Source organism: Streptopelia decaocto (genome assembly GCF_964273445.1).
Source record: "Streptopelia decaocto genome assembly, chromosome: 1".
Classification (NCBI taxonomy): Eukaryota; Metazoa; Chordata; class Aves; order Columbiformes; family Columbidae; genus Streptopelia; species Streptopelia decaocto.
The window spans coordinates 39,017,834-39,031,085 of NC_138663.1; the positions used below are offsets into that span (position 1 = coordinate 39,017,834).

Consider the following 13,252-nt stretch of genomic DNA (forward strand, 5'->3'; position numbering starts at 1 on the left):
CTGAGGGCCTCTAAATATTCAAAGGAACACTGCCATCCAGAAGCTGATATTCTCTTCTATCCCAGCATACGCAATATGGCTGCACACACACACAAAGAGCATCTCCTGGAGCCATCCCTCTTGGGCTACTTCCAGGCCCCATTCTCACATCCCTTTTGTTTCCTGTGCTCCTGCCTTTACCCTAGGCTGTCTCCTATCCATGACAGAGTGTCCATGGCCTATTAAAAGGGAAGTCACTTGCTGGCTTTTCTGTCAACTCACTGAGGTAAGCAACTGAAATCCTGTTCTTCATAACACCTGCAAGTTACAAGGTTGGGTGATGCTCTTCTCATACACAGCCTCCCAACCCATACCCCATGGTGCAAGTAAGCTGGCAAGAGCTGCAGAAGTTTCATGTAGAACTTGTTCTGCTCAGCTCCTTTCCAGGTTCTTTCCTCATAGTAAGGGAGACATGAGCGGGGAGTATCAAAAATACTGCACAAGGGCAGCCTGAGCACAGGTGTGTACAGTTGGGAGGATCTCTGACCTGTGATACTCATGGAGAGATAGGAACTCTTTACACCTCTGAGAGACCAAACCTTCTTGCCTTTTCCTCCACCACTCCTTGAGGACCTGGCTTGCCATGCCAAAGAACACACTCATGTGCCCCCACCAACTGGTAGAAAACTGGCTCTGAGCAGGCCTGGAGAATCCTCATCTCCAGAATTGCTGATGTTCATCAGCAATGACATGGCAGGAGAAGGGAAAGAGGAAGAGCAGCAAGTTCACAGAGTCTGTTGTGTGGCAAATTCTACCTCCCTCAGTCATTAGCACCTCCTTTCCTTCCTCCGAGGAGAATGGAGGTTCATGAAGTATCTAGACAGAAAGTGCCAGCCTAGGGACCCCTAACAGAAGGGTAGAGAAGAGGAAAAGCAAAAGAAGTGACACAACTTCTTCCAAAAAAATCCCACGTATCTTGGAAGAGGACCAGAGAGAGAGAAAAGCCTCCAATGCCAAAGGAAATAGGGGAAAAAACAGTGATGGAAGATGTGGAAAAGTAGGTATATCAGGTGGGCAGAGAAGCTTTCTAAACCAAAGTCATCCCCTCCCACCCAAAAGAAAAAAATTCATCCCTCAACAGGAACAGAAAGAGCAGTAGTTCACAGCTGAGTTTCATGCTCAGTGAGTGCCCATCCCTGCCCATTCCCTGCCACCACAGCCACCCCCTCCCGGGCCATTTCCACCCACACTCCAGTGTTGTTACCACAGTGTCAGAGCAGGATGGTGCTCCCAACCATCTGCAGGCAGAACAATGGTCCCCATAACACAGTAGAGACAATTCGGCATGTGTGTGTGTGTCTGTGTGTGTGAGAGTTTTCTGTTGTTGTTGTAAACTTTAAGAAACAATTTTGTCAGTTTTGTATTTGTCGGGAGTATTTTGTTGTTGGTTTATTTTTCACAGTCAAGTGGCATATTTTTTTCTGTTTGTTGGGGGGGGGTGAGTCTTGTTTTGTATTGTTTCCTTGGAAAGAGCAATGGAGAGTCACAGCTTCTGCTGAGCAGAGACTCCTTTCCAGTAATCCAGGATGTCATGCAGATCCTCGTCCTTGGCAAACTGCACTTTCTTCCGCAGGGCATGCCCAGCCGCCATGTAAACCTCCTCCCTGTGGTGCTTCTTGTAAGGCCGGAACCGCTCCCAGATCTTGTGGGTGCTCTCTGATGAGTACTCAGGGCTGGAGGAGTAGCCCGAGAAGTAGTGTCTTGGGGAGAGCTGGGAGTATGTGGAGTCTCGCTTGGACCGGGAGAGTGGCTTGAGGAATGACACCCTCTGGCTCAAGGTGTCAGCACTTTCCTCATAGTACAGGGCCGGGAAGGAGTGACGGTGCTCACTGCAATGGTAAGAAGGCTTGACCTCCAAGTGGTGGATGGCACCCGGGGACACCAAGGGAAGACGATCCAAAGGGCTGTTGAGTGGGCTGCCCTTCTCAATGTATTTGGAGTCAGACTTGCTGAGTGGTGGGTGGTCAGGCACATCCAAGCTGAAGACCTTGGCGCTCTTGATGGAGCCACTAGAGGAGACACTGCAGGTCTTTCTGGCCACAGCAGCATCAGCACTGAGCTGGCGCTGCAAGGGGTGGTGGGAGCTTTCCTTGTAGGGTGGGGAAAGAAAGCTGGGCCGCTCTAGCCCACTCGAGGAACTGGCTGGGATGGACTGGCACTCAAAGGCCATGTCTGAGTCAACACCAGTCCCACCACCCAGAAAAGAGGCTGTGTCCAGCTTGAGGGCATCAATGCAGTTGTTGATGATCTGGTTGACCTTGTCTACCTCCTTGGCTATAGTAGAGATCTCAGCAGCTGAGCCTTGGCCATTGTCAAGCTCCCTCAAGTCCTCATCCCGCTGGGTTCGTTCCAGCCCATCCCCTCCACCAGTCCGCACCTCAATGTAGTTACCCTTAGTGGTGACTTTAGGAGTCTCCATCCCAGCCTCCAACGACTTTGGTGGCGGCAACTTCTCCCCAATCATGGAAGGGATGGAGGACATCCGTGTGACGGGGATGACTGGTGGCTCACCCAGCTTCTGGGAAGGATGGACCATGGTACTGGTATCAATATCTGATCCATAACGCATTTCCAGGATGGTCTTTTTGACATTGAGGGACTTCTGTTTCTCCTCCTGCATCCTCCGCTTCCGCAGGCAGTAGTACACCACCCCTAGGACAATGACCATCCCAAAGAGGCAACCCAGGGTGGTCATGATATAATGTGTGGTGGTGGAAGTACTAGAAATAGGGTCTTCCCTGCCTTTGCTCCGGGTTGCAAAGGTCAGGCAAGTGTGGTTGTAGCGCCTGTTGTTGCGGATGGAGGCCACACAGAAAGTATAATCAGTGTGAGCCTTCAGCTTGTTGACAGTGACGTATTCCTTCTTGCTCTTCAGTGTTGCTATGTCAGAAACGTAGCTGTTGTTGTATTGGACCAGTACGTACATCTTACTGTAGGGCATGGGAATGGTTACCATGAGGATGGCTGAGGTGATGGTGACATCATGGAGCTTGATGCTGGGACTGAAGGAGGAGTCAGTGGTGGAGGAAGCTGGAGGCTTGACCGAGAGGAAGTCCCCAGGACTGATGGCTGAGCCCTCATCCAGGTCTCGCTGGGAGTCAGGGGTATAAGGGGTGGGGTTGACTCTGGAAAGGGAGGGGATGGTGCCACCTCGACACATGGACTGGAAGATGGTGATGGCATTGCGGTTGTGGTGAGGTCGAGGTACCAGGAGCGGGTACCCAGCAAATTCCCGAGGACTCTCACACTGGAGCCGGTCGTAGTTCTTGGTGACATTGTTGAACATCGCCAGCCAGTTAAGAAAGCTGTAGAGGCTACAGTCACAGTTGAAGGGGTTGCCAGCCAGCTCACACACCATCAGATTGCTCAAGCTGGTGAAAGTGTTCCCCTCCAGGCGGCTGAGACGGTTAGATGACAGGTCAATGCTAATCAAGCTGGGGCACTCAGAGAAGGCGGTAGGGGTGACCAGCTCAATTAGGTTGTGCTGCACAAAGAGGAACTGGAGACGAGCCATGCCCCGCAACATGCCCTCTGTCAGGTTGGTGAGCTTGTTGTAGCCCAGCTGTAAAACCTGGAGGTTTGACTGGCCCATGAAAGCTCCATCCTCAATATAGGAGATCTCATTCTTGGTCAGATTCAAATCAGTCAGGTTGCCAAAGCGGTTGAGGGAGGAGTACAGCACCACTTTGAGCTTATTCTCGTTCAGACGCAAGTCATGCACCGTGCTGTTGATATGCTGGGGGATGGTCTCATACGGGGGCTGGTTCTGGCTGCAGATGGCCAGCCACACGTAACCTTTGTCCCCCTCAATCAGCCAGCAGTCACCTCGCACGATGGCAGGGCAAAACAAGCAGAGCAAGGCAGCTGCCCACAAACCCAGGCACATCATGGTCTTCAGTGGTGCCCTCATCAGGATGGGAAAAAAAAAAAAAAAAAAAAACACAACGAAAAACAACCCCAAATTTCAGGACCACAGGAAAAGGAAAATAAGGAGCAGAGGGAAGAGAAAGGGGGAATAACTGGGGTTTAGCAGCGGAAGGGCATGAGCACCCCAGTCCTACTGGGTGTTACCACCATTGTTTCTTCTTGCCCTCTGGTTCAAGCCAGGAGCATGGAGTGGGGGGAACAAGTGCGATCTGCTTCCAGCACTCCCAAAAGCGATGACCATGGATGATTGGTCTGGAAGGGAGCTACCTTGTGCTTCTTTTCTAAACAAGAATTCAGACCAAGAATAACAAATCTTGGATGCTCATGAGCAACTCGTCCACCTTTTCCACTTTTCTCCCTCCCACCCACCCCCCACCCACACCCCACCCACAGCAAACCCACCCCCAAACAAATCCAAATCCTCCCCACCCTCTAGTCTTCCCCTGCCCCTCCACAGTGTAATTTGGAAGACCAAGGTAGGGCTGCCTCCACTGTCGCTCACACTCCCTTGATTCCTCCTCCTTTTCTTCCTTCTCTTGTGGGTTCCCTCTGAGAAGCTTCAGAGCTTCAGATCAAACATGTCGAAAACAAAAATACAGAGAGGGAAAGACCAAGTGCGCACGAGGGAGATCCATCTGTCACTGGAATCTGGAAAAGAAAGCACATGGCAGACAAGAAGAGGAATCAGTTGGAGGGAGTCTCCGAGATAAGAAACAGCAAGGTTTCAGGAGAAGAGGGACATGATGGGGAAGAGACAGCATTATGGGGGGGTGCAAGCAAGGGAGGAGTGGGAATGCCTGCCATGCTGATAAGCCTTCAAGAAGGGAACCCTCACGACGTACCGTCTCGTATCGGGGTGTGCAGAAGGGTACCGGGGCTGGCTTGAGGAACATGATGGCAGCCGGGGAGCTGGGGGAAGGCAGCAGCATGGGGGAAAAAAGGGGTATGGGAGGGAGGCTGGGAAACATATGGCTGTTTTTGTGAGCAGCTAAAAACTCCCAGTGTAAACAAAGGCAAGCCCCAAGCACAGCCAAAGCCAGGGATTTTCATCTGCCTGCAAATCATGTACACAGAATGCATAAAGCAGGGAAAATGGAGACAAGTCTCCCCCAACCCCTGGAAAAAAAAAACCAGACACACAAAACAATGCTTTTTGTTTGTTTCCTTCCTTGATACAAGATGGATAAATAATTCAAGCTACGTGTAACCACTTGCGCTCTAAAAATCATTCCTGCCTCTTGGTGCAGGGACAAGGCTGTTGAGGTGAACCAGCCCCAGGGTGCAGGCATCATGTCTTGCATGGTATTTACCAGCCTCCAGTCTCTCCCCCACAATGCCAGCAGTCCTGAGCTGGAGAACATTCCCCCCCCCAAACCAAAGAGGGGTGCACAGCTTCTGCCTTCCTACTCTGCCACCTCTCCTTGGGGGCTATGAACATCGTTCCTTTTCAGGAAAGGACACCTTGGAGGAATCAGCAGCAAAGTGACATTTGCTTCAAGGTATTTCTGGGCTCTGGGCATGCTCCTGGTCCTGACTGGGAAGGGTACCCTGGAGCAACCTGCCCTCCAGCTACAGCTTCAACCCTTCTCCCACTGTGCTGAAACAGGACACTGGCAAGGGTGTCCTCAGGCGGCGCAGAGGAAATAATTTCATACAGCAAATAAAACGTGGGCATGGTGCTCTGCCCTTTTTTTTTTTTTTTAATTTTGAGGAGGAATAAAACAATAAAAAGCAAATAAAAGTATTCTTAGTTAATGAAAAATAAAGATCTCCTATTGGTCCTTTTATTTTGGGGGGAGGCTGCTAACTAAAGATATCACCAAAGCTTTTACCAAAAAAATGGAACCAATTTCTAGCACAGAGACACAAAAGGCAGAAATAAAATGAAGATAAATGGAGGAGGAGCGAACCCTTGAGGAACAAGGCTTACTTCTATGGAGAAATCTGAGCTGATTTGGGTCTGTGGAATTACCAGGCCAGCTGGATTAAAGGATCAGAGATAGTGTCACAGAGAAACACTTAAATATTCAATAATCCAAAAAGTAAAGCCAAGATGGAAAAGGGGAGGGGGGGGAAAGAGCTAGACCAATAGAAAAGACAGAGAGAAAGCCTCTGTTCCCCACAGCTCAACATCTGAGGCCGCCAAACTCATGTCATTTATGGCTGTCATATGATGGCCTCCAGCTGCTGCCTCAGCTTTGCATCAGCCAGCACTGAAGCAGAAGGCAGAGGTTTTTACAGTCTGTTGCTTTGTTTCTCAGCCTTATAATCCAATGAGGAATAATTTCCTGACAGTGTCTCTGCAGATGCATCAGAGAGGAGGTACATCTGGCTCTCCACAGGTTGGGACCCACAGGCCTCTGATATTCCTCACAGTCAGTCATCTGCCTTATTCCACCTTTTCCAGAGGTGACACCATGCAGAGATTCAGCCAATCCCCCACACCATCTCTGTCACTTTACCTTCTTCTCTAATGTTCCTTCACTTTGCCCAGTTTCTTCCACCGAATAAGAGTGGCAGATACTATCATGCTTTTTGCGCCTTGGTGGACAAAATATGGTGACCCCAGGAGAGGCCAAGGGCAGCCCCTGAACAAGCCGTGAAAAGCTTAGCCTGGATTTTAGCCAGCATCCTTCTTTGAACATTATGCTTTGGCCTGTCTGTCTCACCTCACCAAATACCCTGCACAGTATCCAGCTCCATACAGGAATAACCCAGCCCCCCTGCTTTGACCCCTTCTGGTAGGACAGGCTGATCCAAATGCTGTGCTGAAGTCATGATTGCCTGCTGTAGCTTGTGCACAGGGAGAAACTCTGAGGCCTGGACCACGTTCCGCTGCAACAGCCCCAGCAATTGCTGAGGGCCACCCCATCCCACGCAGGGAGATGTACTCAGGCAGCACAGAGAGGATTTGGAAGCGGAGACATCCTAGCAGCCTGGAAAGGAGGGAGGTGGATGGGTTAGGAGGTGGATGGAAATGAAGGTGGTGGTTATCCTTGCTATGTGTCAAAAACAAGAGGACCATGCAGAGAAGATCGGCTTCCTGTCCATCTCCCACCCTGGCTGTTCAACCTTGCCTCAACCACAGCCAAAGGAAGGGCCAAGCCATTTCTTGAGCCAAACTCATTGCTCCCCTTGTGTCCCCAAGGTGGTTATGCACAAGAAATACACAGATCCTGCCATTCTTCCCTGAATGGCTCCTGTGTCCCTGCTATTGCACTTGTTTTAAGGTCTCCGAGGCCAGCTCAATTTGTGGCCTCCTCTACCCCTGCCATGGCCTGGGAACCTGTTTCAGCTCAGCCCAGTGCCAGCAGTCCCTGCTGCAGCAATGCTGTAGGGGAGCTGGCCTCCAGCTCCACCACAGCCGTGCCCTGCCCTTTAGGGAGCAGCTGCAATTCACAGGCAAGGGAAGGCCAGGGATGAGGCCAGCACCATGGCCTCTCTCAACTGTCAAAAGCCAAATGAATATAAATCCAATAGCATTGGCATCCAACAACACAAGGAAGCAGCAGTGTGTCCTTTCTGCTGGCCTGAAAGGTGCTGACAGTGGAACTGGCTTCCCAGGCAACAAAGCCAGAAGATGCAAAGATGGAGGGTGGGCAGGAAGAGCAAGGATGAGCAACTCCAGCCTCAAGGATAGCCAAGGAAGCGGGACACACAACTTGTGGAGAGATTGTTTTGGAGGAAGGCTGTGGTTATGGGCAAGAGGAAAACTTGGGACACAGTTTATGTTCTATAGGGCAGGTGCAAGGTCACCACCCTCATGTGCTTGGCCTACCAGGCTGTTGGGTTCCAACACTCTTCAGTGTAACCCCAGATGGCTCTTACAATGTGCCCTTGGCTCCTGGCCATCCTCACGTATGTGAGAACATCAAGGAACACCGGTGGCATTGTGCCCATGAATGGCTGTAGCCTCCTTGGTTAGCACAAAGTCAACTCATGAGCTCTGAGCTCCCAATGAATTCCCTCTGGTTTATTCCCTACTCATGGATACCTAAATGTTATTGGCACTTCTTTGCATTAGAGCATTTGGAGAAGAGCAAAAGTCCTCAGGGATGGTTGCCCTGTTCATGAGAGAAAGCAAGGGGCACGAAATGGAGGGAGGAGACCCCCAAATCTGAGTCCAGAGCTAGATGTCATCATAGACACAGACAACCCTTTGGCTCAGGTATCAAGGTGGCACAGGTGGTGACATAAGAGTACTGTCACTAGTTAGATGGCCAGGTATGAGGGCAGGTTAAAATACAACCCCTGAAAGTGCAGATAGGCACGATATGAGGGACGGAGACAAGCTGGGGCCTGAGAGGGTAGAAGGACCACAACTGAGAGCGGATACAAGGTCTAAGAACCACAGTGTAAAAAGGCAACCAGAAAAGCCACACACAGTAGCAATTTTGGCTGAAATTCTGACCTTGTCAACCTTGTCCTCCTGGGCTCCAGTGCACTGGAAAAGCCAGCACTTAACTCTACCATTGCTTAAACGGTGCTAAGAGCCTCCCATTACAAATGCATGCATTAAAAACCTGCCAAACACTCTTGGCTCCTCTGGGGACACCCCGAAACCAGGCCAAAGCTCCTGCTGCTTCCTTACGCTTTGTGCTGCATCTGGGCATCAGCTCTGCTTCCAGCTTAATGCGCTCCTGGCTGGCCTCAGGGCACAAACGGCATCTCCGAGGGGCTTTGTCTCCCCCATCTTGGCTTCAAGGTCCTTCCATGATTTCTCTAACCGTTTTACAAAAAAGAAGCCTCTCCCAGGGGCACTTGGTGCCTTACTTGAAGGGACCCTCCACACCTACTGGATAGTTTCTGTAATGCACACCAGTCTGAGCATCACTGCAGCTGGTTCAAATCACCAACCAGGGATGGTCCTTGCTTTTGCCTCTGGCTTTAGTGAAAGGACAGTGCCATGGGAGAAGCTTGCAGCATGGGTGTGACACACAATAGCACCCCTTCCCCCTCAGCCTTACTGCTTCCAGGGGTGCTCCCATTCATTGCAGGTGTTACCATGAAGTTATGCAGCAAAAAAACTGTGGCCATGCCCAGAGGTGCTCCAGAAGTCCTGAGAAGTTTGGGACCGAGATTGAGCAGGAAGCCTGGTGACCTGTGAATTTGTGACATGGAAGACATTTGTGTGCAGGGGTGTGTGAGAGGGAGAGAATGTCTTCTACTGCAGCTTCTCTCATGTCCACCAACAGTTGAGCTCACACAGCACTCTTTCCTTTAATGGGGCTCTGTGAAGGTTTCTCTCTCACTTTCTCTCTTCTCTAATTTATGCCCCTATTTTCGTGAAACATATAAGATCCCAGCATCTCTGAGATCCATCCCAATGTTACATTTGTTCGAAATTGGCCCTGTAGCTTCAAAAATCTGGCAGACAGATGAGATGGCTTAGACAGAAACCTAAAAAAAAAAAATAAGCTGTAGAGTGTAGAGTCACCCTAGAAACTTATGCAACAAAAGGTGTCTTCATGTCACTAACCAGACAAGGTTTTCACCCCTTTCAGGGATTGAACTGGTATCGATGGGTCCTGCTGAAGGGTGGCCATCCAGCGTTAGTGGCTCTATGAGTTTTGGCAGAGTACTGCCACAGGAGAAATCTTGTGGTTCAACTCTGGGCAGGTTCATTTCACCATATACAAGCTCACAGTGGCTGCTGGGAGAAAAATCATCCCTCTGAAAGCTGGTCTGGCCCTGCCAGGAGTGGGGAAGAAGCTTGCAGATCCTAAACTCCAGCTGTCCCTGACATGAGAAAGCCCAAAGCTCTTGGATCCCAGCATGACACTGCGGTGAGGAAGGCCACAAAACCGCATAGGAGCTCATCTGCTTCACACAGGTCACTGCCGCAAGGATGCTCACAGCACTCACATTCCAGCCAGCAACGATGGGGCTCTGCACAGAGGAAGGGCAGAAGGCTGAAGTGTAGGCTGTAGGACTGCCCCAAGGACATTCTGCTCTGTGGTCCTCTCCTTTGGCCAGTTCAGGGCACAGGGAGAGTTCAGGTGTTAACCTGGAGTTACCATCCACCCAGGCTCAAGCAAATGCACAGCCACGGACTCCAAACCTTAGCTGAGACAAACAGCTTAAAGACAACAACGACAACAGCAACAAAAACACAAAAAAAAAACCCCACAACACGATGCTGTGTATAAAACCCCTGCTCTCCCATCGTGCCTCCCCAACAGCGATTAGATGCCTAATTTGTTAGGCAGCAAGAAAGAGAGAATGGGAAAGCTCAGGGGAGAAAAATGAAGCGGCTCAGAAGCATGAAAGAAAAGAGAGAGCTTTAGAAGCGTAAATCTTATTTTAGAGTGATAAATACTGGCAGAAAGGTCTTTCATATGCCAGTGGCTCCCTGGCAGGCCAGAGAGCAACCTTTGTTTTCCAAAGTGAAACGGTTACCTTTTATATTAATATGATTATTGAAGATTAAGGGGGATTTGCATCAAGCCAGCTCCACCCAGAGAGCCCGTGGCAGTAACACACAGGAGTGTGTGCGTGGGGCTAGGCTTGGGGAACAGCCTTCTCCAAGCAAAAGAGGATGGCAATAGAGTACAGATTCCATTAAAACAAAACAAAACAAAACAAAACAAAACAAAACAAAAAAAAAAAACAAAAACAAAAACCAAAAACAACAATAAAGCCACCTTCGTGGCTTTCCCTCCAGGTGAGATGGGTGCTGGGTAAACATCACCCCCCTTAGTGTCATCCCGTGAGCCCAGACATGAGGCAGTGTAAAGGCTTAGAAATGTTGGCAATAGGGAGAGAACGTGGGCTCCGTGTGACTGTCTGTAGTGACCTGCCATAGGGAGCACCAACAGCAAGACTGGCTGTGCCCGTGCACATGGATGGGTGTGCGCGAGCATGAGTCATGGTGCAGAACAGGGTGGCAGTGCTGGCTCCGGGGGTGTGAGGCGGTGGGGGAGTATATGTGGAGGAGTTGCTGCAGGTGATGGGGTGGTTGTGTATGTGGGTTAATCATTCTGTGAGGCAGAGAATGAGTGCTGGCTGCTGGGGGGGGCAGGAATTGCCATGGGGAACCAGGCAAAACGCTGGGTGTGAGTGTCTGTGTGTGTGCACATGTGTTCATGTGAGGCAGTCACCACGAAAAGGGGTGGGAGTGTTGGCTGCACGAGGAGCTGTAGGGATTGGGGTGGGGGTGTGGGCTGCACATGGGTGTGCGTGGGTCACAGGAGACCACCACAATTGTGTGAGTGTGTGTATGAGAGAAGGGCTGTAGGCAAAGGGGTGGGAACACTCCTCCTGCGTGCATCCCACAACATGAATCACTGCAGGGAGCAGGGTGTGAGGGCTGTCCCTGTGCATGTGGAAGGGAGCTGCTGCAGGGGACAGGGAATGACCTCTGCTCTCTGCCAGCTGACAGGGGAAAGGGACAGGAGTGGCAGCTCTGCGTGAGTATGTGTGGGAGCTGCTGCAGGTAACAGTCCAGGAGTGAGGGCTCTCGGTGCATGGAGGGAGCTGCCCTAGGGAGCACCGTGAAAGCACTGGCTCTGTGCACAGGCTGTTGCTCCAGGGGAGGGCAGCATGTCCAGCATGAGACCAGGAGAAAATCTTGGGCTGTATGTGATGTCTCTGCAAGGATACCCACCCCCTCAGGGTCGCCATGATGCCTCTGCTGTCCTGGGCTGGCCTTGCTGCCCTATTTCCTGCAACAGCACCTCCTGGCTTTCACCAGGCTGGCTGGAAACAGCAGGTTCACAAGCTATTTGATAGATTCCCTCACTCAAACAAGCATACCTCCAGTATTTCTGGACGCTAAATACATTCCCAGCAACCCAGCAGTGCCAGTTTGGAATGCCCACAAACATGGTGCCCTACAGGTAGGGCAGGGAAGGGCCATGGAAGGGGTTAGTCCTTGCGTTACAGCTCACTACTGTCTCTTGCTGGAGGGACTCGGAGCCTGAGGAATCACACAGGTCCTGGCCTGGCTGAGGGTAGCAATCACTTCACAAAATGCATTGGTGGCCACTTGTCCTGTGGAGGATACCTCCAGACCAGCAAACTCCTGCAGGGCACAAGCATTGGCATTCCAGCATCCTTCAACATGCTCTCATCTTCCAGACAACCTTCCCCTGGGTGGCCACCTCAGAGGTTCCTCCATCGCCAGTGAGACCTCTCTCCAAGTAAGACAAGCAACTCCAGAGGTCAAGCCACCGTTCCTGTGAGAGTAATGGGATGGCCTTGCATGGCCTTCCCAGCCAGGGTGTCTCAGACAGTCATGTGTTGTTACTCCAAGTCATTATTCTGCAAGATGTCAAAAGATGAGGCAGCCCCTGTGCTCAGGTTTCCCACAAATGGAGAGTCAAACAGAAGCGGAAGCTGTTACAGACGGTGGTTCAAATATGGCAGATGAAGTCCTGATCTGATGTGGGGCAGAAGCAGAGGAAAGGTTTGGGGGTCATGGAGAAGCTGTTTCAGGTGACCCAAGAGTGAAATGTGGCAGCACAGGCTAATGGGGACATTTCAGCCGCCCAAAGCTCTTCCTCTGGTCAATGTATGCCCAGATCCAGCAAGTAGCCCCACGCTGGACAGAACATTGTTTCCAGGTGGCTGCTTCCACCCTCCCTCCATCCTCCACTGCCAGGCAATAGCAGAGCTCAGCGCCGCTGGGGAGGGACCCTCCTCCCGGCCAGCTCGCCCACCTATATTTCAAGCTAACATCTGACATGCATTTTGACACAGCCGTGCCTCCCCTCTCTTTTCCTCACTACCTTGCCTTGTTTAGAGCCTGTTTTTTTCTTCCATTGCCAAAACACAATGACTGTTATAATTAACAGATTATCTCAGTGCGACAGCTGCAGTCCTTTGAAAATTAGGTTGAATAACAGGATCCTGCCGTATGGTAATTTCTTTTCATCTCTCAAATATTTTCTCTCTCACTCTCGTTTCTAGCTCATTTCTTTTTTTTCTTTCTTTTCTCTCCCCTCTCTTCCTACCTTTCACCAGCTCCCTGACTTCATGAGTAATATCTTTGGGGTGAGACAGGCTGAAGGGCTCTCTCTACCTTCATTAGCTGTTTTCATTCCTCTTCTTTTACTACTACACCTTGCAGAGAGGCACTGTTTGCAAGCAGGATTATAAACATGTCAGGAAAAAAATGTGCCCACCAGCAGCAGTGGCCAGGGGCCCTCTCTGAAGCCTCTCAGAAAGGTAGCCCAGGGAATTGCATGGGAAAGGGAGAAACGGGGATGCAATATCCTGAACCACTGCCAGCAGCTTTCCCAGGGGAGGCTGAGTGCAGCGGCGTGGCTCAGTGGTTTGAATCGGG

The 13,252-nt window shown here is 50.8% G+C and overlaps 1 protein-coding gene across 1 annotated transcript; it reads right to left on the reverse strand.

The window, feature by feature from the left end:
• Positions 1-1,522: 1,522 nt before the first annotated feature.
• ELFN2 (extracellular leucine rich repeat and fibronectin type III domain containing 2) lies at positions 1,523-3,949 on the reverse strand (the record flags this gene model as incomplete). The annotated part of the gene is made up of 1 exon (XM_082065933.1): positions 1,523-3,949. The coding sequence occupies one exon, from the start codon at positions 3,947-3,949 to the stop codon at positions 1,523-1,525; it is 2,427 nt and encodes an 808-aa protein (XP_081922059.1).
• Between the last annotated feature and the right edge of the window lie 9,303 nt (positions 3,950-13,252).